This window comes from Anarhichas minor, unplaced genomic scaffold (assembly GCF_050575085.1).
Source record: "Anarhichas minor isolate MPS153535 unplaced genomic scaffold, ASM5057508v1 ptg000062l, whole genome shotgun sequence".
Taxonomy (NCBI): Eukaryota; Metazoa; Chordata; class Actinopteri; order Perciformes; family Anarhichadidae; genus Anarhichas; species Anarhichas minor.
Genome location: NW_027466508.1, coordinates 9,489,047 through 9,515,294, shown reverse-complemented (window position 1 = coordinate 9,515,294; position 26,248 = coordinate 9,489,047). Strand labels below are relative to the sequence as shown.

General features: G+C 40.6%; 1 protein-coding gene across 1 annotated transcript in view; it reads left to right on the top strand.

The window, feature by feature from the left end:
• LOC142933764 (glypican-6-like) overlaps positions 1 to 26,248 on the top strand; it is a 122,777-nt gene that overhangs the window by 23,602 nt on the left and 72,927 nt on the right. Inside the window, exon 2 of the mRNA XM_076077981.1 lies at positions 6,742 to 6,900. Within this exon, the coding sequence (XP_075934096.1) occupies positions 6,742 to 6,900 (159 nt within the window). The remainder of the gene's footprint in view (positions 1 to 6,741; positions 6,901 to 26,248) is intronic.

The window sequence follows — 26,248 nt, the reverse complement described above, 5'->3', positions numbered from 1 at the left end:
ACTGCTTTGACTAAGGTGGGAATTGGGTCTTGGTGGCTGTTAAATGGATACATTGATTATTTTTCATTACATAGTTAATTTAAACCAATGTATTGTATAAATGACCTTGATTCCTTCAGGCCGAAGGCACTCACAATTGATTTGCTTAATTTGTCTTTGTAAAATATATTTTTATAGCAACATCACTTGTGCTTCCGACCCGTACAGACGTCCCTGGGTTTCTACCGTTTCACCCTACATCGTTATTTTTGTTGGCATTATTAGTATTGAGTCGTACAAGTTTAACTCAACCTGACAGAGTCTGAGCACAACTGTGATCTTGCAAGCATACAGTGTATTGGCAGCTTGGTTTCAAATTCCATCTTGCGACCCACTAGAACGGGACATGTATGGTCCAGTGAGCCAGAATCCCATCTAGATTTGGGGACGATTATTCCCCAAGTTCACCAAGGTAGGCCTTTATGTTTGTATTGTTTTTTTGGAGTAGAGCTCACAATGTATAAACACAATGGACATAACGTGCAAGAACGTTTTATCAGTAAACATGTAGAATAGTCAAAACGACCCTAATGATGAGCAGCCCACGGACTACAGTCACCTCGCCCGGACCAGGGAAACCGGGGCACCCTCCCGGAGCCAGACCCAGGAGGGGAGCTCGTAGGCGAGCGTCTGGTGGCCGGGCCTTTGCCCATGGGGCCCGGTCGGGCTCAGCCCGAATAAACATCATGGAGCAGCCACCCTGTGGACCCACCACCCGCAGGGACACGCATTGGGGTCGGGTGCTATGCAGACCGGGCGGTAGGTCGGACGGGAGGCCCGGGCATGCCGATCGCCGGCGACATAGACTAGCTCCAGGGACGTGGAACGTCACCTCGCTAGCGGGGAAAGAGCCGGAGCTGGTGCAGGAGGTGGAGCGATACCAGCTAGAAATAGTTGGACTCACCTCCACACACAGCGTTGGCTCTGGAACCAAGCTCCTGGAGAGGGGTTGGACTTTGTCCTTTTCCGGAGTTGCCCAGGGTGAGAGGCGCCGGGCGGGAGTGGGGATACTCACGAGCCCCCGGCTGAGCGCCGCTGTGTTGGAGTTCTCCCCGGAGAGCGAGAGGGTCGCCTCCATGCGCCTACGGGTTGCGGGGAGCAAGGCTCTGACTGTGGTTTGTGCTTATGCACCAAACAGCAGTTCGGAGTATCCGGCCTTCTTGGAGTCGGTGGGAGGGGTCCTGGAAAGGGCGCCGCCTACCGACTCCATAGTTCTCCTGGGGGACTTCAACGCTCACGTGGGCAATGACAGAGAAACCTGGCGGGGGGTGATTGGGAGGAACGGCTTGACCGATCTGAACCCGAATGGTGTTTCGTTATTGGACTTCTGTGCTTGCCACGGTTTGGCCATAACGAACACTATGTTCAAACATAAGGTGGCTCATAAGTGTACCTGGTACCAGAACACCTTAGGCCGGAGATCAATGATCGACTTTGTAATCGTATCATTTGATTTGCGGCCGTATGTTTTGGACACTCGGGTGAAGAGAGGAGCAGAGCTGTCAACTGATCACCACCTGGTGGTGAGTTGGATCAGATGGCAGGGGAACCGGTTGGAAAGACCCGGTAAACCCAAACGTGTAGTGAGGGTAAACTGGGAACGTCTGGCGGAGGACCCTGTCCAGGAGGTCTTTAACTCCCACCTCCGGAAGAACTTCTCACACATCCCGAGGGAGGTTGGGGACACGGAATCCGAGTGGACCATGTTCAAAGCCTCTATTGTGGACGCGGCCGCTAGGAGCTGTGGCCGGAAGGTCATCGGTGCCTGTCGTGGCGGCAACCCGAGAACCCGGTGGTGGACACCAGAGGTGAGGGAAGCCGTCAAGCTGAAGAAGGAGACCTTCAAGGCCTGGTTTGCCCAGGGGTCTCCTGAAGCAGCTGACAGGTATCAGCAGGCCAGAAGGGCTGCAGCTGCGGTGGTCGCGAATGCTAAAACTCGGGCATGGGAGGAGTTCGGGGAGGCCATGGAGAAGGACTTTCGGTTGGCCTCAAGGAGGTTCTGGCAAACCATCCGACGGCTCAGGAAGGGAAAGCAGGGCTTACCCCAGGCTGTTCTCAGCAGGGGGGGGGAACTGCTAACCCGGACGGAAGACATCGTCGGGCGGTGGAAAGAGCACTTTGAGGAACTCCTAAACCCGACCAACATGTCCTCTGCAGAGGAGGCAGCGCCTGAGGACCTAGGGGGAGGCTCACCCATATCCCTGGCAGAGGTCGCTGAGGTAGTTAAAAAGCTCCTTGGCGGCAAGGCGCCGGGGGTGGATGAGATCCGCCCTGAGATGCTGAAGGCGCTGGACATAGTTGGGCTGTCCTGGCTGACACGCCTCTTCAATGTCGCATGGGGGTCGGGATCAGTGCCCATGGAATGGCAGACCGGGGTGGTGGTTCCCATCTTCAAAAAGGGGGACCGGAGAGTGTGCTCGAATTACCGGGGTATCACACCACTCAGCCTCCCGGGGAAGGCTTATGCCAGGGTGCTGGAAAGGAGGCTCCGACCGCTTGTCGAACCTCAGATTCAAGAGGAGCAGTGCGGATTCCGTCCCGGCCGTGGAACAGTGGACCAGCTCTTTACCCTCGCAAGACTACTGGAGGGGCTCTGGGAGTTTGCCCAACCAGTCTACATGTGCTTTGTGGACTTGGAGAAGGCTTTCGACCGGGTCCCTCGGGGGATCTTGTTGGGGGTGCTGCGGGAGTATGGGGTGCCGGACCCGTTACAACGGGCGATCCGGTCTCTGTACGACTGCAGTAGGAGCTGTGTCCGCATTCTCGGCAATAAGTCAGACACGTTCCCGGTGGGTGTTGGCCTCCGCCAGGGCTGCCCTTTGTCACCGGTCCTGTTCGTGATTTTCATGGACAGGATATCTAGGCGCAGCCTCGGGGCGGAGAACGTCAGTTTCGGGGGTCTCGGGATCGCCTCTCTGCTATTTGCAGATGATGTGGTCCTGTTAGCCTCCTCGGATCGTGACCTTCAGCATTCACTGGGACGGTTTGCAGCCGAGTGTGAAGCGGCGGGGATGAGAGTTAGCACCTCCAAATCTGAGGCAATGGTGCTCTGCCGGAAACCGGTGGATTGCTCCCTCCAGGTGGGGACGGAGTGCCTACCTCAAGCGAAGGAGTTCAAGTATCTCGGGGTCTTGTTCACGAGTGAGGGTAAGATGGAGCGGGAGATCGACAGACGGATCGGTGCAGCTGCAGCAGTAAAGCAGGCGCTGCACCGGACCGTCTTGGTGAAGAGGGAGCTGAGCCGGAAGGCAAAGCTCTCAATTTACCACTCGGTCTACGTTCCTACCCTCACCTATGGTCACGAACTCTGGGTCGTGACCGAAAGGACAAGGTCGCGGCTACAAGCGGCCGAAATGAGTTTCCTCCGTAGGGTGGCCGGGCTCAGCCTTAGAGATAGGGTAAGGAGCTCGGTCATCAGGAGGGAGCTTGGAGTCGAGCCGCTACTCCTTCGCGTCGAAAGGAGTCAGCTGAGGTGGTTCGGGCATCTAATTAGGATTAGATGCCCGAACCACGCCTCCCACTGGAGGTTTTCCAGGCACGTCCAACTGGGAAGAGACCCCGGGGAAGACCCAGAACACGCTGGAGAGATTACATCTCCCAGCTGGCCTGGGAACGCCTCGGGATCCCCCAGAATGAGCTGGAACATGTTGCCGGTGAGAGGGAGGTCTGGGTCGGCCTGCTTGCCCTGCTGCCACCGCGACCCGACCCCGGATAAGCGGTGGAAAATGGATGGATGGATGTAGAATAGTTTTGTCCTTTATTATGTTGGCATTACTGTTGTCTCTATGCTGCTGTTTATTTTGGTATCTGTATTGTGGAGAGCAGCCAGAAAAATAGATGAGTGAGAAAAGGAGAGAAGGAATAACATGTGACAAGTCACAGGATCATAAACATGCAGCTCAGACTCCTACCTGCTAATCACAAAGTCCTTTTTTACGTCGGTTGATATAACAGCAGCATCACCACTTTTCAAAATGCTGAAAGTAGCCGAATATGTCAAATTATACTTTATACAAAAACAAGACTGAAAGAGGAACAGAGGGGTGTGCAACCTTTGCAATCTAAAAGCACCATGGTTTTAGCTGTCATTTGCACTTAAGGACTTTTTATTGATTTTATTTTTTTCTCTTTCTTGCCAACCTTTAGTTGCCAACAGTAGTGTTCTACCTACTTTGAAAAGTTAAGTTAATTTGTTGCATCAACGGAAACTTCAAATTGAAATGGACTAACTTCAGAGTTCCTAATGCAGCGAGTGAACGTTATCTAAAGTTATCCATCATTGTGACAATAAACCATACTCTTGTGCCAAACTGTGGCATCGTTTCAAACAGCCGTTTCAGATCCTGGGAAACAAGGTCCACACAGCTGACCTGAGGCACTTTCTCTGACATTTGCCAACCAGCTGATGCTTGCCAATTGAAACTGACCCCAAGTCAGCCTTAAATTCCCCCACTCCTCAATGTAAACATTTTCCGCCCCAAAAAAATGTGATGGACCACGTTGCACTACACGTTTAATGAAAGGGAATGAGCGCTCAAATGTAAGCAAAACGGATACAGCACAAACCGTTCCGATGACATCGCCTGAGAAGATAAACAACAGAGATTTATGTAACGAAAAGATGGAAAAACATATCAATGAAATAATACCACTATGCTACAGTTACCACAAGCTCTCTGCCCTGCACAATATTGTTTTCTCTGCAGGCATGCGTTAAACTGACGACAGTTTGGAATGAGGATTATCACACAGGGTTGCATCTCAACAGAGCGGAAACAGCGTGTGCCAGTTGAGGAATGCTGTTGCGCTGCTAAAAGATTACAGCACTGTCGTTTACTAAAGAAACAAAAGAGTCTTAAAGAATCACCGAATGGAAATCGACTTCTGCATTTCAGCTTATTTTGTTGTTTTTAGAGAGTTTGGTCTCAGTGGCCAGGAGGCTTGTTCGTTACTCTAGAGACAATAGGCTGGTGTTGAACTGTTGATGGTGCACCTCATTACTGCAGCTTGGTGCCTCTCTAAGGACTGATTAAGGATTAAGCACATTTGAGAGTACCAACACGTACATACTGCGTCCTCCTTGTTTCATTATCCATGCAGAGCTCCTTCATCTATAGCTTACTGTATATGCATGCAGTTCAACAGTGGGACTGTCAAGACTTGCATTGTGTAGTCGAATACATAAAAAAAAGTCCCACAGTCTGAGTCTCTTCTGCACCAATCCACCACTAGTGCAGCGACAGTCATTTTCTCTGTCTCTTCCTAATAGGTAGAACTGAAAAAAACAAAACTCTCAAAACTCAAATCTTTCATTCGACTGCTGGCCAGACTTTTTCTTTTTTTAAACTAAACCTCTGATAATGATGTCTGATGCTCTCAGATGTAGAGCAGCAGAAGAAAGATTATACAGCAAATATGCAAATGTGGCACCTCTAAAATTGCTCTATTTGTATGTATCAGTAACGAGTCGAAGACAGGTAATTATTTTCCAAAGAAGTTGCACTACGGCTGCCTTTTTTTAGCAACATCTTTGCCGGCTCCGCAAATGTTGCTGTCCAGGAAATATATTTTTGAAAAAATACGTATAATGATCAGTGCACTCTCATATGTTTACACAGTAACTGCAATCTCAATCTTCAGTTTGTTTCTTTTTGCTTTTTGTTCATTGGTCTTCTCTTCTGACTGACAAGTCCATGAATGAGTCCCCAAGTCTGTCCCATACGCTCTCATGAGTCTCATGAGTTCCAGCTGCCCACAGTTATAACTTTACCGTAAAGTGCTTTTTGACAGAAATTACAACAAACTAGATCCTGTAATCTGAAATATTTTTGAATAGAACCATGTTATATATTGGTTTGTAAATGGGCCATTTTAGACCACAGGGTTCTCTGACTGTGATTGATTTTGGAAGCTCACTCACTTTCATTTTCTCATAACTGTCAGTTGTTATTTGAATTAAGTGTGTTTTACAATGCCATACAGCCCACTGGTATCTGAAAGGGGAGTCAGCCAATTGTGAGTTGTATTCATTCAATCACACAATACAGCAGTGGTCGTTGCAGACGCACCGAAGATCTGCACTCTAGTGAGTGTATTTTTCTGGTATTATACGAGAGAGCACTGGAGCATACGCGGTGATTCTGAAATTCTAATATTCCTGCTTAAAGCTGCAGTAATCCTTTTTTAAATGTATTTGAATAGTGTATTACATAGGTGCGATGACTGTAGTATGAAAGGGGTTAGCATATTGTTTACTGTTTGTTGTGTTGGTTCCAAGTGCCCAAAAAAAAAAAATAAAAATCAATGAATGCAGTTGTCCAGATATTTTTGGCACATGTCTACTATTGGTATAGCCTTCACACTTCCTAGAAACGGGAATATAGTTTCTGAATGCACTGCCATTCATGTACATGAGCTCAGTTGCTATTACTGCAGTGCTTTGAACTGATATATAGTGAAAATCCAGCATGAGGTGTATGCACTGCTATATCTACGTTTCTCTCTGTTTCACACGATAGCAGGGTACCGACAAATATTATCCTTCCCCATTTGTTACGGTCTGTCCCTCTTTGATAGCTTCGGCGATGAGAGTCCCAAAATCACAGGAGAGTTCTGATCAAAGAGTCGGCTCATCCTTTTGAAAAACCGAATCCTGCAGCAGTGATGGGTGTAAAAAAACGTCTCTGTCTCTGTCTCCCTCAGGTGAGCACCTGCGTGTCTGTCCCCAGGGATACACCTGCTGCACAGCCGAGATGGAGGACAAACTCAACCAGGAGAGCAAACTGGAGTTCGAGAACTTGGTCGATGAGAGCAGCCGCAATATGAGGACGACATTTGTCTCGAGGCATAAAAAGTTTGACGGTAAGCTATATCTGCTGACGTACATATTAATTTGTATCCCAGACACTTCGACTTTAAGTAAATATTTTCCACACAGGCACTGTCAAACTGAAAATGACTGGCTGTTATTAATGATACTGTGAGAGAATGTTTTCTTTTCATACATTTTGGTCCTCTTCTTCCTCAGTACAGTGAACTTGTTTGTGAGTTTTCTTTCCCTTGGCTCACACCACCAGCTACCTCATGCAACTTTCACAAGTCTAACTAGCTATCATTTCTGTTGTTCAACACTCACAGACTTAGACTATATTATTTTTCTGACTGACTCATGGAGCATTGCACGATGAGATGGTGCTTTGTGCTACTTGTCACAAAGGAGGCGCTGTGAATTTATTTACAAACTGACAGAACAAGACATTTGTTGAATAAATGTTATTGCCGTTCTGCATGCTTGAATGCAAAGTTGTCTGTAAAAGTAAAATCACGGTGCACATTATTAGATCAAGGTGTCACAGTGTCTTCATGCCACTCGTCATATATATATCTTTTTTATATAAATCTAAATTCTCGCAGGTTTGTATTGGTGGTGTAACAGTTAGCAGTAATTAGGTAGTGGATCTGTGACCCATACACTGGCACACATGTGAACCGCATATTAATTACACAGTTTAACAATCAGAGTATGAAATATTTTTAGCTGGAAACATTTACTCGTACGCTGTAAGCAACATGTGGTGAGGTGAGCACGTCACACATTCTTGATATGAAAGTGAAAATAATTTTAACTTTTTTCTTTTGCTAATGTAGATTGTGTAGTTGATAAAGCTTATAGTTACATTATTATATTTATAACACTATTATAACACTAGCAGCTGGTAATATTTGATACAAACTACTAATTTAACAAAATAAATATTTTTATTAATAAAATTGAAATCATTTTTGCAAATAACCACTAAAGATGACATGTTTACGACGAAAGAAAATGTGTTTCAAAGAAATAGCATAGCATCAAAGTGTCTAGTTTTGACAAAAGGTTTTTATTGACAGTGAATACCAAATTTGTCTTACATTCTGTTTCAAGAATATCAGTGAATTTGCAGCCGTGACGCTAAGTAGCAGAAAAATCAATGAGCCTTTTCTGTATCTCAGACATCTGTAACTCTACAATGTAATGTGAAGTAATATCTATGTGCAGATGATAGAGGGTTATGCAGGGCCTTCAATATGAAAAAAAGTGACGCCAATAAATGTTGAATCAGTCCTTGGCAAACTGCATGTTTAAAATCCACTCATTGTTTTTTCTCTTTATGTGATATCAAGTGTGATACAAACTGAAAACTGAGTACCGGCAGCAGGGAGGATATAGCTGGAATAAGAGAGATGAGCGTTTTACCTGGCCAGAAACAATCAACAATAGTTTCTTTCAAGTTCGTCACTACTGAGTGTTAAATGATCCATCTGTCAGGTTGGCAATCAACTGAGCACAATACCTGCATCTCCCTGGTAGAGTCGGATTCAATTGCTTTTGTTTTAAATGGCAATATTAGTTTATCAGTGGGATATTTATAGAAATGCTGAAGGGCTTGAATGGAGAATCTAGATAATACAATATATCCTATCACACTATATATGTTAAAACCTGCATTTGAATCACAAACAACAGTGTTATTTCCATTAATGTTCATGATGAATGTGAAGATGTATTCATTTACACAGAAAACTTCGAACTACGTATGTCAGAAGCATTGACTTAGTTATTTAAAACTACTTCTATTGAAATAAGAGATATATCGAAGGTAAGCATCATTGGTTTCACTGTTATGCACAGTATGCAAGGTTACTAGAGATGCCCCGAGCCAATGCTAAGGATCATCCGATATCTGCTGAAATAAAGCAGATCAAATTCTGATCCTTTCTTTTCTCCACTGTGACTTCTCCACATCTGCCTGCTAGTGTGGCAACACCGCTCTCCTTTACTGTATGTCAGCCCACGGTACAAGCATTTCCTGCATATGCAAGGGAAAATTGGAGCGTGTGAATGTAAAAGATTAAAGACACTGATGTTGGCGAAATGCTAACAAATCTCTCTTTCTCATTAGCAAAGACCAGCGTACATACTGTATATTCAGGGCGTCATTTTTAACCAGCGCAGACCGTCACTTTCACAGTTGTTAAAATGACAACCATTGCTGGTGGCAGGTCATATCAGCTGTCAGTAATTAATTCAGTGAGAAACATGAGGGCAAAATAAGTCTGTAGTCGGGTTAAAGTGCTCCGTGCAGCCGTTGTCTTCACTGGACCTCAGATGGTTTGTGTGGGAAGAAGCTCAACTCTGTAACGCAACCGTGAGTGTTTCTCTGGTTCACACAACACCAACAGACTGATCCGTCTTCTCTCTAGTTGATTGTGTCGCGGCAATTTCAGTCACATTCTGCAATAAAACTTTCATTCCCATCATATCATTAATTTAAGCTTTACAGCTTAATATTTTAGAACCAGGCTCTTCAGCATTTGGATCAAGAAGCTCATGAAAAAAATAAGGTGTGTTGGATTAAGTAGGCTACAATCGTTTAATGTGTCAGATATATATTCAGTCGGCATTTAATGAATGAAATACTGGATCGAACTCGGTATCCGCACACACTCAATATTAAAGGACTCATATTGGAATCAGGGGCAAAATAAACTTTATTGGGACATCAAAGGGTTACTGTACTAAACCTTCGGTAGTAAGAGTAATTCTGTACTGTTGTGTGACCTATTATTGTTTACCTTCAGTTGTTTTTCTTTTGTTTCTTACTGTTTTCCATCTAATTTTGACAATATGACAACCACTATCTCTTTTTCTTAAAGCCATCCTAATGGAATCCTCATTTCGAGGTAAAAGATTACAAGATTGTGTCTATTTAACGTCGAGGGAATATGTTTCTTTAAAGATTATGCTTTGAGTGGCCTCATTAAACCTAGTTTCAAAACAGAAGAGTGACGTTAGTGTAAGGCACACAGCAGAACTCCTGCAGAAGATGCAGAAGTTCAAGCGCACCATCTTTTACATTTCTGAAAGAATGTGTGGGAGTTTTGTTTTAGGTGTTCATTTCAACCCATATTCTTAAAGTTCGAAAAGTCATGTTTCTGTATGCACTCCGTCTCTCACTTGAACTAAGTTGGAATGAACGCGGAAAAAAATAGTTCTGTGCTCCCTTGCACTTCTTTTATCAGACACATGTAGACAATTGGCAACAAAAGATAAATATATAAAATTGAATCACAGTTGAAAAATTATTGAACATGAAACTTAGATCTTGGTATAGATTACATGGAATAATAAAATTGTACAGAACACACAAGGAACATTTTTTTAAGGCTTTTCTGTGGAACAGATGTAATACACAGACTTAGAAAGAAGGTTCTGCTCTAATTGGTAGCCATAGGTTATGCAAGCGTTGCCAGATTGTTTGAAATGTGCAGTAAAAGCCTATTTCTACATTGATAGCGCCATTTCAAAGACAGTGCCTCTAGAATGATGTCCATATATCTGTGCAGTTATGTAGTGACACTGGTGACACAAATCACTTGTGCAATTCCATCTTCTTCACATGCCCATATCGCCAGGCCACTCAACATCACATTCCTTCTCCTTGCGTTAAGCTCCCTCCACCTCGTGGGGTTTGAATCATCCCTCATCAATTTTACATGCCCTCATTTCTGTCCCCAGTTATTTATAGGGCCCTATTATGAAAACCTTAACTTACTTTTTGATTACTGACTGCTTCCCCTGGAGGCCTGTGGGTTTTGATGCATTATTGAGCAATCCTGAAGCTATAAATGACTGTTGCACACAAGAATTAAGGTTTGGGTTTTCTGAATGTCCAATCATTGGGCCAAGAAATCTGTGTGTGCTTTATATTCTCTCAGAGAGACTTGGAGTCTGGTCATATTCCAGTCCAATTGATGGACAGCATGGGGAAATAAACTCACAATCCAACTCTACTGTGTTGCAGGTCTGCATTTCTTTGGCTCACTATGGTTACCACCCCCAACAGGTTTATTTTATTAGTCTCTGAAAGCATTAGTCTTCTTTTCTGAGCCTAGTGGGTGACCTGAGGTAACCTGAATTAAGGAGAAGAAATTAGATAAATATTTACAATATGTATGTGAGTGAGAGAGAAAGCTGGAGAGACGAAGACGAGATGAAGTGGATTTGTGAAAGAGGCAGAGGGGGGAGAGAGTTTCGTCACATCTGTTAAAGATGAATTGCAGGAGATGCACCATGATAAAAGATGCCTCGTGCACAGTCAAGGGATTTGAGATTGAGACCTTTGAGATTGAATTTGATTGAATTAAAATTGTTTCACATCTCTTTGAATTCTGGTCTAGTATTACATATTTAAAATGTCAGTATATTCGTAAAAAGGGTTTACTCTTAAGGGCTAGTTGGCAAGTAGCCAACAAGTGTTAAATAACGTGAAGCCGTCGTCTTCAGTTATTTATGTCACCAGCCACTACTGGAAATCTTATTTCATCGAAAAGTTGATTGATTTCCCCAGCATAATCTCTCTCTCTCTCTCTCTCTCTCTCTCTCTCTCTCTCTCTATCTCTCTCTCTCTCTCTCTCTCTCTCTCTCTCCTTAATGGCTGCGATGTACATCAATTGAAGCTTCTTGTTTAGCATTTTATACATCCCTGCATTTCTGTTTATTCAGAGTTTTTGACAACTAGTAGGTGTGTGGGAGGTTAATATACTGAATTGGAGTTTGACTATCTCCAGTATAACGCTTTCTTTTTGTTCTTGTTGTATGGTAGATGCTCATTAGGTTCAGTTTGGTTGATGCTTTTCTGTGGAGACCCCGGCAAGAGATTAGTGTGTGTGGTTGGTTGACTAAAGTCTGGGTTGAGCAGCAGCCTTGGATGACTGAGCTCTTTGATCCTGCCCCAGTAGAGCTTCTCCGCTCAACGTTGAGAGCCGCAGTGCCCCTCATTCACTTCAACGATCCCTTATTCACTCTCGACTTAAACCAAGACTGACTCGAAACACAACACCCCATTCTCTCTAAGCTGCAGTCCCTACAAATTCACCAGCACCTAGTGGACTGTGTAAGCTGTCAAACACACAGGGCAGAACACTCCACTCCAGTTGTTGCATTTCACAGATTCATTCTTTATCTGTAATATTTTAGTTCAAGGTGAAGCGCCTCACAGATGGGACATTTTGACCTTTCAGGTTTCAACGGAAAATAAAATAATTCAGATGTCAGTAGTCAGACAGAGAGCAACAGACACAGCTTTTCCTGGGCTCAACATTTAATTCTATCTGGACTTTTTTTATGTCAATTGTTTAGTGCATTGAAGTTGTTTGTGTGCCATAGAATACTAAGTGAGTAATTTGAAGAAAAAGCACCGAGCACATTTTTTAATGCATGAAAGAGCAGAAAATGGGACATAAGTTATGTCATTCATTATAGTCATCTTATTGGTTCTGTGCATGATACTGTGGTGTCTTTTAAACAAAGAAGGAAAAAAGCTTTTCCATGGAATCGGAGTGTTATGAGTCACAGTCAACATAGCACTCAACATTGACCTCATTAAAAAACAACAGGGAGAACGATACAAATCTGTGAACCAACATGTTTCATAGACTAATGCACCGTTATTTATCTTTAGTTTAAACCCATTTTCTCCCCACAAAACAAAAAAATACAATAATATTAGGCCACCTTTGATTTTCTGCAGTTGGTGAATCATGAAATGCTTTTGAACTTTCATATCCAATGAACCAAACCTTGCAGCTTCAGCTTGGTGAGCGCTGCTGGTTGGTGCATAGGGCGAGGCAATATAACATGTTTACTCTAAGCCAAGAGCCCTTCAAATAAGGATTAATGAAGCACTAACATTAAACTAGAGACCTTCTATGAAATGTAATTTGCTCTGCATTATAGTAAAATAATGAAGTATATCTTCTAATTATGAGGTTGAGAAAAAGCTTAAATTGGGTTTCGGTAAGAGATGAATAGAAATGATTGTGGGTCCATTTATAGAATAAAACCATTATATTGTAAATGCTTTAGATCTAAATGTGAAGTAGGTGAAGCAGTGCTTTTTTGTTTGTTGTTTAGACAATCCAAATACATATTACAACTTACATAGCCTCCAAACCAGATCATTTATCAATAGCTTCAAAAGATTGATTGCTTTTGTGTCAGACTGACGAGGAAAATATGTTTCAGCACTATGCTACAGGTGTGGAGGTTCGGTATGACACTACACAGTGATGGATTGTCCTTTGTTCATAGCGTCTCTTTGTTTGTGACTCCTCAACTCTGCCTCAAAGAGAGACATTATGGTGTTGTCGCCTCAGTGCAGTTGTTTTTTGTTCCACGAGTATGACTTTCACAGACTAGACTTATTTAATGCTGGATGTTAACAGCAAGGCCATTTTTCTTCCAGACGTTCTAGCCTAAAGTTTCATTGGGCAGACAGTGAATAAACACAACAGAGAAAACATTCTGACTTAAAACATATTGAACTGAAAATCAGGACATCCAGAACCAGTTCTGCTCTTACATATCTCTCTATATAAAACCTCTGGTAATCTACCAATGTCCCCAGACATCACAAACTCAGATTCTTTACATTTATTATTCATGTTCGACATTCATTGAAGTACTTACCAAGTCAAATTTTGAAAATGCCCACGATTCATTGCTGACATCAAGTGGTTACATCAAAACAGGATCTCAAAGGTCCTCATTATTCTACACTCGCCCCAGTTCAGCTCTGAAGTTATAATCTACTGTAGAATTATAATTACCAATTTTGTTACTTTTAAGAAAGTAAATAATTTCTTTACTCAAAATGTTGATACATCATCCGTAATATACTCAGTGTCACAATGTATGTCTGTTTTGTTTCTGCAAACTTGAATGATAACTTGAACACTTTTAATTACTCCGTGCACAAACTCCACTTCTACAGACTGAGTACTTGAGTTTGTGGACTGATTTGTAATTCCCATTATCCTTTGTGCATAATATAATAGCCAACGTTATTAATTTATACTATGAATAAATTTAATAAAGAGGTTACACTTGATACACAGTGCAAGATTCTGATGAGATTTGGCCCCATTTAGACATTACTCTCTAGTTGAAAGTTTGGCTGCTATGACCCACTCCACACACATTTGGCAGAGGTAAACTTGCTAAATACATTATGTGCTGTGGGGGTCTCGGCGCCTATTAGTCAACAATATGGAGAGTATCTTGGTATGTAATAATACTCCTAAAATTAATTTATAAGATAAACGAGACAAAGTGTGAAGCTGCTAGTCATCCTGGTTACCATATTTGTTCATAAAGTTACGGAGCCTTGAAATGTAAAGTTTGTTCTCTGGATTTCACTGCAAAAGGAAAGCCAAAGGCTCATCAAATCAAAAGTTCTCTTGGGAACGTTGGTACACTTTCATGACAATCTGCCTATTACATCAAAGAATATTCGTTTTGCAAAGTTAACGTCTTGGTGTGAGAATGATCCCAGAGGGAACGCTAATAGAGTGTCCAAAATTACGAAATGGATGTTTTTGGCTATGTGTTCAAAAAATGTCATGGCATGCTGCCCATAAGATCTTCATAGTTTCTCTGACTGTTTGTCCGAGATGAAATGTTACGGCACCACCAAAGAAACGAGAAAGTGTCCTTTGTGACATGTCAACTCAAGTCAAATTAGTTTTATTTATGTTGGCCAAAATCACATTACCTTAAAAGGCCTAGCAATCAGTATAGCATGTGACACCCTCTATCTTTAAACCCTCAGTTTGGATAGGGAAAAACATGAATCCTTTGGTTAAGCAACAGAGGAGAGATTGCTCTTCAATGGACAGACAGACATGTAACAGAGGACGTACCTATGGACAGAAATAACAATAGTGAAATTGTCCTATAGACATGAATATTAATACAAAATAGTAACTAGTTCTGAATATTTGGTTAGTAACTCTTTTCTTTTAAGTTACAAAAAAAATGCTTAACATAAATGATGCTGTACTGAGAGGGTTTGCATCTATTGTGATATTCTTATTTTGGGCAAGGTATCATGTTGCATTTATGTCGCGAGTTACCTCATGATCCTCCTCCCAAGGTGATCCAATATCATGTTATCTACATTGTCTCATGAAATGAATTATTTCTATGACGAACCTATGAAACCAGCTGGCGTTAAAGGTGCCCGGTGGAGTTTTTGTGTCAACACAAAAGTTGTGTTTATAATGAGTGTTAGTCACATGTGTGTATCCTTGAGGTCTAACCAATGTGATGACTGTATGCTGTTCCTTTATAAAACATTTGCAAAGGCGATTTGTCTTTTAAAGTTTGAAACTTGCATTTTTTTTACATCGATGTTTACTAGAAAGCAATTGTTTGCTTTCCTGCCTTTGTTGGCGCATTGCTGCATATCTTGGCGCATTCCCTTTAGTTGTGGAAAAAAAATGGAAGAAATCGTGACATTAACCATATGACATTGAGCCATACACCTCAGAGTACAGGACCCATTACACAGGATAAAACAAATGTTCACAACTCAAAGGACACAACAGGATCCGGTAACCATCCGATGGTACAAGACCCTCATTACACAGGAGACGACACTAAATTACACACAGGGCGGGACACTGGCGAGGACAGGGCACACATTGATTTAACCCCTACAGTCCAGTGATGAAGCTGAAAGCTTCGTGACAGTCCCATGTCAATTTCTTATGAAATCTAAAACCATGTGGATACCAGTTCCTGGAAGTGTTCATAAATAAATAACCTCTGTTTTGATGTTCCTGTGTTATCCTAAGTGAATGTCAGAAAGACTGTAATTCTCTGGGGACTGAGGGAATGGGGTCTGTCCAGCAGTGCTTTGGCTGAGAGTTGGTGGCAGCTTCCATCATCTGGCACAGGCTGCCGCCCGGTGTCACTTTTGTACTTCAGGATGGATGGCTCTGTACGGCCTGGACACTGTTAACTCTGTCCCACTGGTGAGCTTCAAGGAGAGGCTATAAGAGGCACACCTTTCCACAAGCCACTGTGGCAAAAATGAGGAGGAAATCCACGGGCCTGGCTCAATGTGATTCTCCTTTCCAATATGTTTATTAAATTTAAACTTTGTGTCAGATATTGAAACATATACACTGTGAAAACTCACTTCGAAAAAAATCCTGTCTGCGGGATATTGAGTTTCCTCGGGCTACAGCTGCGATCATGCCGTCTATTGAGAAAGATGAAAAATGTTTCCCTCCTCTTGTAAAGGTGGTGATTTGCCTCCCTCGTAGATCCCCACTGTTTCATCTCCTTTTGATCTCCATGCATCATTTAAAAATTATGTAAACGTGGTGACCGCGAGGTTGGCATAATTTCTCGTCAACCACTTCACCTGTGATGAATATGTGAATTTTAAAAACCAGAATATGAGGAAGGTCAGAGTAGCTCCCTCTACGTATATATACACAGTACTTGTACAGAAGGAGCATTTTGACGTTTTAATCAAACAGTAGCAAAGAGAGAGAGTGGAATTATTGAAGTATGTCTATTAACATTTATGCTAAAAAGAAACGGACTAAATTGAAATTAAAGAGGTGTTTAAATTTGACAGCATGTGCTTAAGGGTTAAAACTTGAAATGTAGAATGCAGGGCAAATTGTGGTTTGTTTATCATATGTTATAAAAAATGGTAATTATTATTATAATACAACAAGGTAGTTATTGACAAGATAGGGTAAATCACTTCAATATAAGGTAACACTTTATAATAACTACACACTATGAAGCATTAGTTAAGTATGAGTAAACACTTAATTCATCATTTATAAAGCATTGTTCCTACATTGATAATTCATTAGTATGCAGTTCATAACAGTTAGAAATGTTTTATTCTTGATTAATAAGCTCGTCTATTATGTGTTTCATTATTGTGTTTTCATACTTTATAAATGATGGATTCCCTATTTGTAAATGAAGTATGATATATTTTACGAACCAATTATTAAGGAGTTGTAGATGATTAATACGATCATTTATAAAGTGTTAGTAAATGATGAATAACTTATTTAGATGTACATTATTCATGCATTTATATATATAATGATTTAGATATGCACTAATGGTTAGGGACTATGTTAATATATGCTTTATAAATGTGTATTAATACTGCAATTCATGATTAATTCATGATTTATTAAGGTAGTTACTACTCGTTAGTAAAGTGTTTTATGTGACCTCATCTAAAGTGAGGACTATTTATGCCTTTTAAAGCATTTATTAAGTATTTTGTGTGACCTCATCTAAAGTGAGGACTATCTATGCCTTACAAAGTATTTATAAATGACATTGAAAGGCCAGCAGTGCCTCAAAACACATTTTGAACAGAACAGGCAAATAGACACAACACAAAGTGATCAAGAACATATTAATATTTATTGCAAGATGCAAATAATAGATGAGGTCACACAAAATACTTTACTAACGAGTAATAAATCATGAATTGCAGTATTAATATGGGTTTACAAAGCATATATTAACATAGTCCCTAACCATTAGTGCATATCTAAATTATATATATATATATAAATGCATGAATAATGTACATCTAAATAAGTTATTCATCATTTACCAACACTTTATAAATTATCTTATTAATCATCTACAACTCCTTAATAATTGGTTTGTAAAATATATAATACTTCATTTACAAATGGGGAATCCATCATTTATAAAGTATGAAAACACAATAATGAAACACATAATAGATGAGCTTATTAATCAAGAATTAAACATTTCTAACTGTTATGAACTGCATACTAATGAATTATTAATGTAGGAACAATGCTTTATAAATGATGAATTAAGTGTTTACTCATACTTAACTAATGCTTCATAGTGTGTAGTTATTATAAAGTGTTACCCAATATAATATAGGGAAATTATGCAGTAATAGCTTGAGTTATTTTTCAGGGACCTACAGTCATTTTCAATAATTGAAGGTACAGATTGAAGAGCACACGATCTGTCCGTGGCCACAGCACGTCTGCATGTTAAATGGCTCTTGTCCTGAAAAAATGATACAGTTGAGAAATGAAGCTACAAAATATCTCTTTGTAGTAATATGTCTGTACAAAACATACATTTTTAATCAAAACAATAATTTCGACTGAGGAGCCTTAAATTAATGTACGCCACTTAGAGTTGTCAAGATTACATTTATTATGTTTAATGTTTTTAATAAAACAAAATAGGATAAAAATACAAATTTAGAGATGCATAATCAGGTTCTGGCTACATGGCTGCAATATTCTCATACTACGTCCTCCTAACGTCCTTGAGTGAGTAAATGAGCGACTACTGTTAGTGCAGCACGATATGTTGTGTCAGCACCGACATTGCGATATACGCATGCTTAATCGTCACATTCAGTGGCAATTCTGGTATGAAAATTTTGGTGGGGTGCAATATTCATACAAAAAAATGTGTTGATGCAATCCAAACATACCATAGATGTATCACATTGAATCATACTCTCTCAAACAATAAATTGTGCGCGAGTGATAGAGGCGAGACACTGCGATTGCTGTGACCAATGTATCACCAATAGCAGAGATGACAAAATTCCATCCGATTAATGCCATCTCTCAACATCAAACAGCCTACTCATGACCATTTCTCATCTGTTGAGCAACCTCATCCTTGTAAACATTGTACATGCAATCCAATCCAAAAGTTTGAATAGTGGCCGAAGTGCCCTTAACATAGGGTTGAGCATCGGTTCCTTGGACTGGAGTCTCCCTCGCACATCAAAATATGCATCTAAAAAAACCTTCGTTGTTCCCAGTAAGCCTAACTTGACCACATGAGATGCACAACTCTTGTGTTTTACCAGCCTTTCTGAAAGATGTTTCAAATCTTTAAATCCACTTGCTGTTCAGACCGTTTCCTTTCCGAAAAAAGACATGGAAAGCAGAACAGGGCTATTTTTATATATGTTAGGGCTATTTTTATATATGCTAGCAATTAACCAAGTTTTCCTTTTTGAACCACTCGTGGTTGAATTATCTTTTACTTTCTTTTCCTTTTTGAGATATGATTAAGTCGCAGTTCGATGTGGTCACAAACGTTTTATTTCCAGTTTTTGCTCCAGGGATAAAGTGCTAAATCGTACTGTAGTTAAATACGTGTACACCCATGCTCCATTAAAATCAACCAATGGGAGGCTTATAGGGGCCCTGGCCAACAGGCCCCATTCACGATCTCAGTTCACGGTGAACGCCCGCATACATGCACATATGGTTTGTCTGTCCAGAGCTACAAGTGCAGTAAGGCCAGTTCTGTCACGCCTCATCAAGCAGAAATGGGCAAATAGCATCAAACATAAAGATAAATTTACACACACTACAAAGCAATATGTTTCTAAGAGATTTCATTCAGAATATGATGAAAAATTGCAAAGAATTTATCAAGTAGACAAAGTTGAGTTTGTCATTATTGGGCAAGAAATAGAGAAAAGCCTATAACTTCTTACAACAGCGCCCTCTGGTGGGACCGTGCTCAACGAGTCCCTAATGCTAAAAACGGCGATGGTCACATTATGTGATTTTCACTGCGGCGTTGTGCTTCTAGCAGATATTGTTAGGTTGGCTTGAAAAGGCCCGGGGTGAAGTTAGCTCACTGCTCCGACTGTGAGCTTTATCGCACTCCTCGCCCGGCGCTTTGGGCCTATGCTTCAAGGAGGAGCAGGGCTCCAGGCGCAACTGTCCACCTGGGTGCGATGTTGGAAACCCACCTGAACCGTTTTGAAACACAGAGCCCCTCTCGTTACCCATGCTTTGTGTATGTCCCTTTTTTGTCGTGACATCACCATTCATATATATACAAACAATGTGTTTGATTAAATTGTTTACTATAACACCAAATTGTTCATAAAGCCTCCTAATTTTACTCTTAAAGTGTACCAGAATGATGAATTTAAATTTACAATGTAGCCTACAAAATTGAATGTCAATTTTCCAGATTTTTTCATATCGCAATATATTTCTCAGAAAATGAAATATTGCAATGTTGTGTAGCCCTAACAACTGTGTAGTGTCTTGGCCATGGCTGCAGTCCTGCTCCTGCCCCAACCTTCATCTCAGAAATGAGCTAGTCACAAGGACACAAACCAACAATACACAGACTGTGTTTATTCTTCTGAGAACCTCGGTGTCCTCACCCAGACTCAGGAAACACTCTGCAGGATGGATTAGTCTAACACAGCTCTGCATGGAAGCTTTCATGGGAAGAGGCACTCCAACAGCCAGGTTGAGACAAAGCTGCTTATCCACGGGGTCACAGTAATGAAATGGTGTGTGCAGCCAATTTGCTCCTTGCTACTAACGGCTGTGAATATCATCCATGGGAGGAAATCACTTTGATTTTCTGAGCCTTGCTAATTGACTTCTCCAGTGCCGCTTAACACTGAACTCAGATCTTGTAAGACACAGAGATGCTCTCAGCAAAGTTTTGTCAATATAATTACCTGAACAGTCAAGAGCTTTGCCCCCGAGTTTTGGTTCAGAGCCACGTCTGTAAGTGGCTAAGCTGTTAACTACTTTATATTTTACTACTCAGGATTAATTACGTCACTACTTTACTGGGATAATGGTTTATGCTGTGCCATTAGATTGCAAGGCATTGGCACCACTGCTGGTGAGGTTTCACAGTATTATATTTAATTATTATATTGTAGCAAGTATATTGTTGTATTCATCATTAAAAAAACAATCTACTATGTATTATGAAAGCATTGTGTAGCAAATACCAGGGTTTCTTGGAGCATTTTAGAGTGGAGGTGGCCCGCCCCGCCTAAAATAAAGAGAGAGAAAAGAATAAAGAGAGGAAATGATTGCATTTATAGAATATAATATTTGGCTTCTTAAGCAGAAGAGATAAGTTCTCCAATTAAGCATTGTATTCATATAATATTGTAAAACAGTTGAAAAATCTAAATCAATGTATCAGAGCAGCTGCAGAGGTCTGACTTCTTTCTAACTCCACACCCCCAGATTTTCAAACTTGTAGTCCCAACCGACGCTGACTCAAGTAACATCACTTGAGGTAATTTATCAGATTTTGCGCAGCTTCCTCGGGAGCCACATCTTTTTTCACATATGCACCATACCTGTAAACAGACTTTGATATGTAACGTCGGTTCAGTTCCCCTTTCAGGGAAAACAAGGCCGTGCATTTATTGAGTGAGCCAATTGTTTAAATCATCATCTACTCATCAATGACAACAAGATGCGTCTGGATCCGTCTGATTTAGCTCAGCATGTGATTACCACTTCCACTTCAAACTAATTTCCTTTGGGAATATTACTTACATTCTGTTATATTTCAGTTAAATTTCAACATCCAATATATAATATTTAATATACAGGATATCACGTACACATATCATGAGCAGTAATCATCAGTCTTCATCAGCATTCATATTTTTGAGTAAAGGGATTATTACCGGTATTTGAGGCACATCAGTATGCTCCGTATGATTTCTCATAATTGGACATTCAAAGAGCAGCTCATGCAGCATTTAAGTGAGCCATTAAAAATGACTCAACAGAACACTGTACATTGAGCTTTGTGAATGCTAACGTAGAGCACTGATCAATGTGACAGAAGAGCAATAATTACAATGCATTTTTCACAGGCATTCAAAATTCTCACACACATTTTTGTTCAGTGCCCTTTACAGTGTCATCAAACAAACATGACAAAACAAGTATACAGACATTTTCCTCTTGTCAATTTAGCATACATTTATTTATATTTCTAATAAACAGTATTTCACCTTTACTGACAGCTGGTGAGGCTCACAACCATCGTAGTTATACTGGTTGTACGACAATAAAGCCAACAGCTTTGTCATGTATTGTTATAATTACTATTAATAATTCATGTTTGTATGTTTATGCTACTTTGTCTCATGTGAGTAAACTCAACAAATACATAGTCAACTAGGTTAGGGGTTGTGTCTTGAAATCAACATTAATGATTAGTTTAAAGCTTGGAGAGGCGCCATCATCACAGGAGAAATAAGTACTGTAACCAGATTTACAAATTATAGCTTACTTAACAATACAATTAGTTCTGCATATTATTTATTCAATTTGAAAAAGAATAACCAGCATTGTAATCAAATCATTATGTAATGTAATGTAAATTGCAGGACAAAAATCAGTTTTGGCTAAATTCATTAAGCAATTTAAGGTATTCTCCACATGAAGCAAATGGGTAATTGCCTTATTATAGTAATTATGCAATAATGTAATGCTAGGACACAAACTGAAGCCTAACAAGCTTATAGGAGTACTCTTCAAATATTGATAGTTAGTGTATACTGGGTGGAGGACACTGGTAGAGCTTTGCTGTCATGATTTATCTTCAAACAACCCCCAAAAATACTTCCAGGGTTCACACTTAGTCTAGCAAGTACTGTAATACTCAACCCCGCATGCTACACAGATTTACATTATTACAAAATGATTAATTGGTACATTTATGCAAGTTGCATCTGCTGATTTGTGGGCACTGTATGTGTACAATTATTGATAAAGTAACACTAATTGGTTTCTGGCCCCATTGTTGCAAATGAACAACCAGTTTTCTGTTATCTGGTGAAGCTGACAGCCTGTTCTTGGCTCTGGGATGTCACTTGACGCAGAGATTCAGCTAAGTATTCTGCAGAGAAACAAAGTAAGATCATGAACCCATTACACTGCAGGTGTGTCAGCCAGTCAACCTCAGAACATTTATCTTTTTGATTTCTGTCCAAGTGCAGACCTCTAACTGGGCATCCAGAAAAACACACACACACACACACACACACACACACACACACACACACACACACACACACACACACACACACACACATACACACACCACATGGTGATATGACTGTGCTGTTATCGGCTTAAACAAACCTGCTCCCTATCCTGTCTTTCGCACCTCTCATTTCTTTTCTGTTTTGTTTAATTTTGAATCAGTGTGCCATGAAAACGGAAAAAGTATAAAAATACCACAACATTAACCAAGAAGAGTGGAGTTAGATTAAAAAGCCGTGCTTGGTCATGATGCGGTAGTGTGAAGGACTGCAGGTCAGGAGGCAAGGTCGAAAAATAGTGTCGGGAAATGGAGACAATCTGTTGAACTGACTAAAAAGAAAAGAAGAAACAGTCTTGAGTGAAGGCTTGAATAATGGTCAGGAGGTATAGAGTGCTGTGATAGGTTACCTGGGGCATTGTTTGCTGTTATGGTGGCTGTTTGGTCCACAATGAACAAGATAATAACAAGAAGACATCACTAAACAATACAGTTTCTGTAATCAAAATGACACAACAAACAGCATCGATAACTCCCTGAGATTTGAGTCCACACACCTGTTTGACCCAATTTCAACAGAAATCACTCAAATCACAAAGTGAGTGTAAGGCTGTATTATTGAATTGCGTTATATGGCATGGGTGTTATTGTGTTCCCCTACTTCTTTTGGCCTAGACTTGGGTACATGTTGCGTACAGTGGGGATAATACTTCTCATCTAACAACTGTCCTATGTGCACATGAACATGTAGCTTTCTAAAGGAAGAGAACACATCTTTGGGCATATATCACCCTCCTACTGTATCGGATTATTGCACTTTTCCATACATCGCTGTTAAGGTACAATATACGCTTATTCTGTTGAAGATTGTGCAGACCGCAGACTACCTCAGCATGCATTGAGCAAAAGGCGAGGAACACCCTTTATTAATATTAAATGTAGATCTTGAATTTCTCTTGGCTTCCTGTTTCTGCCTTACAGCATTTATTTTAATGCCCAGATATGCACATGATGTCTCATTAAATCTGAAGCAAAGTACGACCTTGTGCTGAAGCAGAACGGTGTCCATTTCTCACTGCAAAAGTGAGGCGTGAGAACATGCTCTACTTTTCTCATTCCTGAAACTATTCAAGCCTCATTAACTACGAAAATAAGCCAACTAGCTGCTGTGAATTGTTTGTAGCATTAGCTCTAGCCAAGAAAAGGTTCTGTACCTCGCTGAGGGAGACTGAGTCCCTGCCTGAGCAGGCAATCACTGAGGCAGACAATAATGGGAAAAGTTTGATGTATAGGTTGTGTCTTGTGTTGTAATGAATGGTAAGGTTTGTAGTTTGATACAGTGTGGGCAGTTAAAGTACATAGAGACATATATTTTGTTAAATCTGAGCCAAGCATTCCCACATGTATGGAATAGATGTACTTAGGCACAGAGGTGCTTTAAGCTAAATGCTAATGTCAGCATGGCCATGTGCTCACAGTGACATTGCTTACATGCTGACTTGTATCAGGTTTAAGTGTTTACCATGTTCACCATCTTAGTTTAGAGTGTTACCATGCTGTACTTCGCTAACTAGAATTGAACACAAAGTACAGCTGAGGCCGATGGGGATTTCTTTGCTGGGATTTTTTTGTTATAAACACTGTTTTGGATGAATAAAGATTTTAACTTATAGGACGTTTTTACAATTCATCCTGTGAGGGACATGAAGGTTTGTACCAAATAGGGGTGGGTGATATGACCACTAATTAATATCATGGTACTTTTTTTTGTTTTTATTTCATGCTATTATAATATTAAAAGGAATTCTGCACTCAAAACATGATTCTACCTCTTTGGATTGTGTTGGCAATGTAAAGGAACATATCTTCGGATGAGTAGCCTGCCCCACAATATAAATAGGATTTATTCAGAGTGAGTCACCAAGAGCCATGCTGTTGTTTTGAGTTTAGAGTGACTGTATTGCTGAGCAACCTGGATCTCGGCAATAAACAATACTTGTCCCACATATTAACTATTGTTTTATTATTTTAAAGTTTTTCAACACAGCTCAAATAAAAAAATAACATTACAATTAAAAAAAATGTACATCTTTTAAGAAACCAATAGCTGACATGACCTTTTACATCCCTTAGCCCACATGAAGAAAGAGTTTGAAAATACACAGCGTAGAAGCTGTTGGACCAGTACAGTAAAAAAAGACACATGGGCCGCGAAAACAGAATGGCGGTAGCTGGTAATTATAGACAGTACAAAGTGTGTTCCGCCCTTCCCAAGCACCATATAGTGCATGGCACTCCATATAATAACAGTTGTGGAGACATTTCACTAATAAGCATAGATATCAACCTGGCGGTAATGGAAGAAAAGTGAGGTTCTTTGCAAAGTTTTGTGTCAATCCATCTAGTAGTTGTTGACATATTTCACAAGATAAGTGAAAACTTTGACCAGTGGGTGTTGCTAGAGGAAAGGTCAGGGAATCTTCTTCGCACTGTGAACATCTTGACACAATTTTATGGCAATACATCCAACAGTTGTTGAGATATTTCAGTCACGGCACAAGTGGTGAACTGGCAGACCGACCTTGCCATCTTAAGAGCGACGACAATAGTGTAAATGAAAACTGCTCTCACATTGCAACCGACCTTATCTCTTCAATTCAGCACTTCTAACTTGACTCAACTTCTCAAAATGTATCAACAAGTGCTGCACTCTTGCAATCTTGTACCCACACACACACACACACACGGCATACAAAACCACATCTCTCACTAGACATCAACACATTTGTCTTTTATTTACTTCTAAGACCATACCCCCCCTCACCCCCGAAACAAAAGAAAATTCGTACTTGAATGTCCAAAACAGTCGGTCTCAGAGATGAACCTTAGAGAGCCAAACCAACAGTGCTCTTCTTCAGAATGCTTATCCCTCTGTGTCCTCTATGGAGTTAGCAGGCTTACATCATGTTTACAGCCTGCAGCCTTGTATATAAGCAGGCTAAATTAAGATCCGTTGCTTAATTACAGTATGTGTGATACTAGCATGCATACAAATTCAAAACAGTCCATTTATGCATTACTTAAATCAACAGTTCATGTGAATTCACATTCTAGTTTTCGAGATTGAAACTGTTTTGATGCATTTGTGACTCCAGTTATCCAGCCGGCTCTGTTGAGAGATCAGTGAGAAGTCATACGAAATCTATTGTTTGGTGGTGAAGGGAATGAGAAATGGCTCTGCATGGATAAGATGTAATGCACAAGAAAACTGAAACTCACCAAAGGTTAAACAGGCCAAAGAAATGTCATCAAAATGCCACTTAAACAGGATTTGGCCTTTTGGATTCTTTCATCGCATCAAACTTGTGCCAGCTGTGTGGCTTGAATATGAGTGAAAATGCAGTGCGGTCCTCTGAAAAGGTCGATCAAGATCTGTTTTGAAATTAAACCTGGACTTCAAGATAAATCACAGAAGAATTT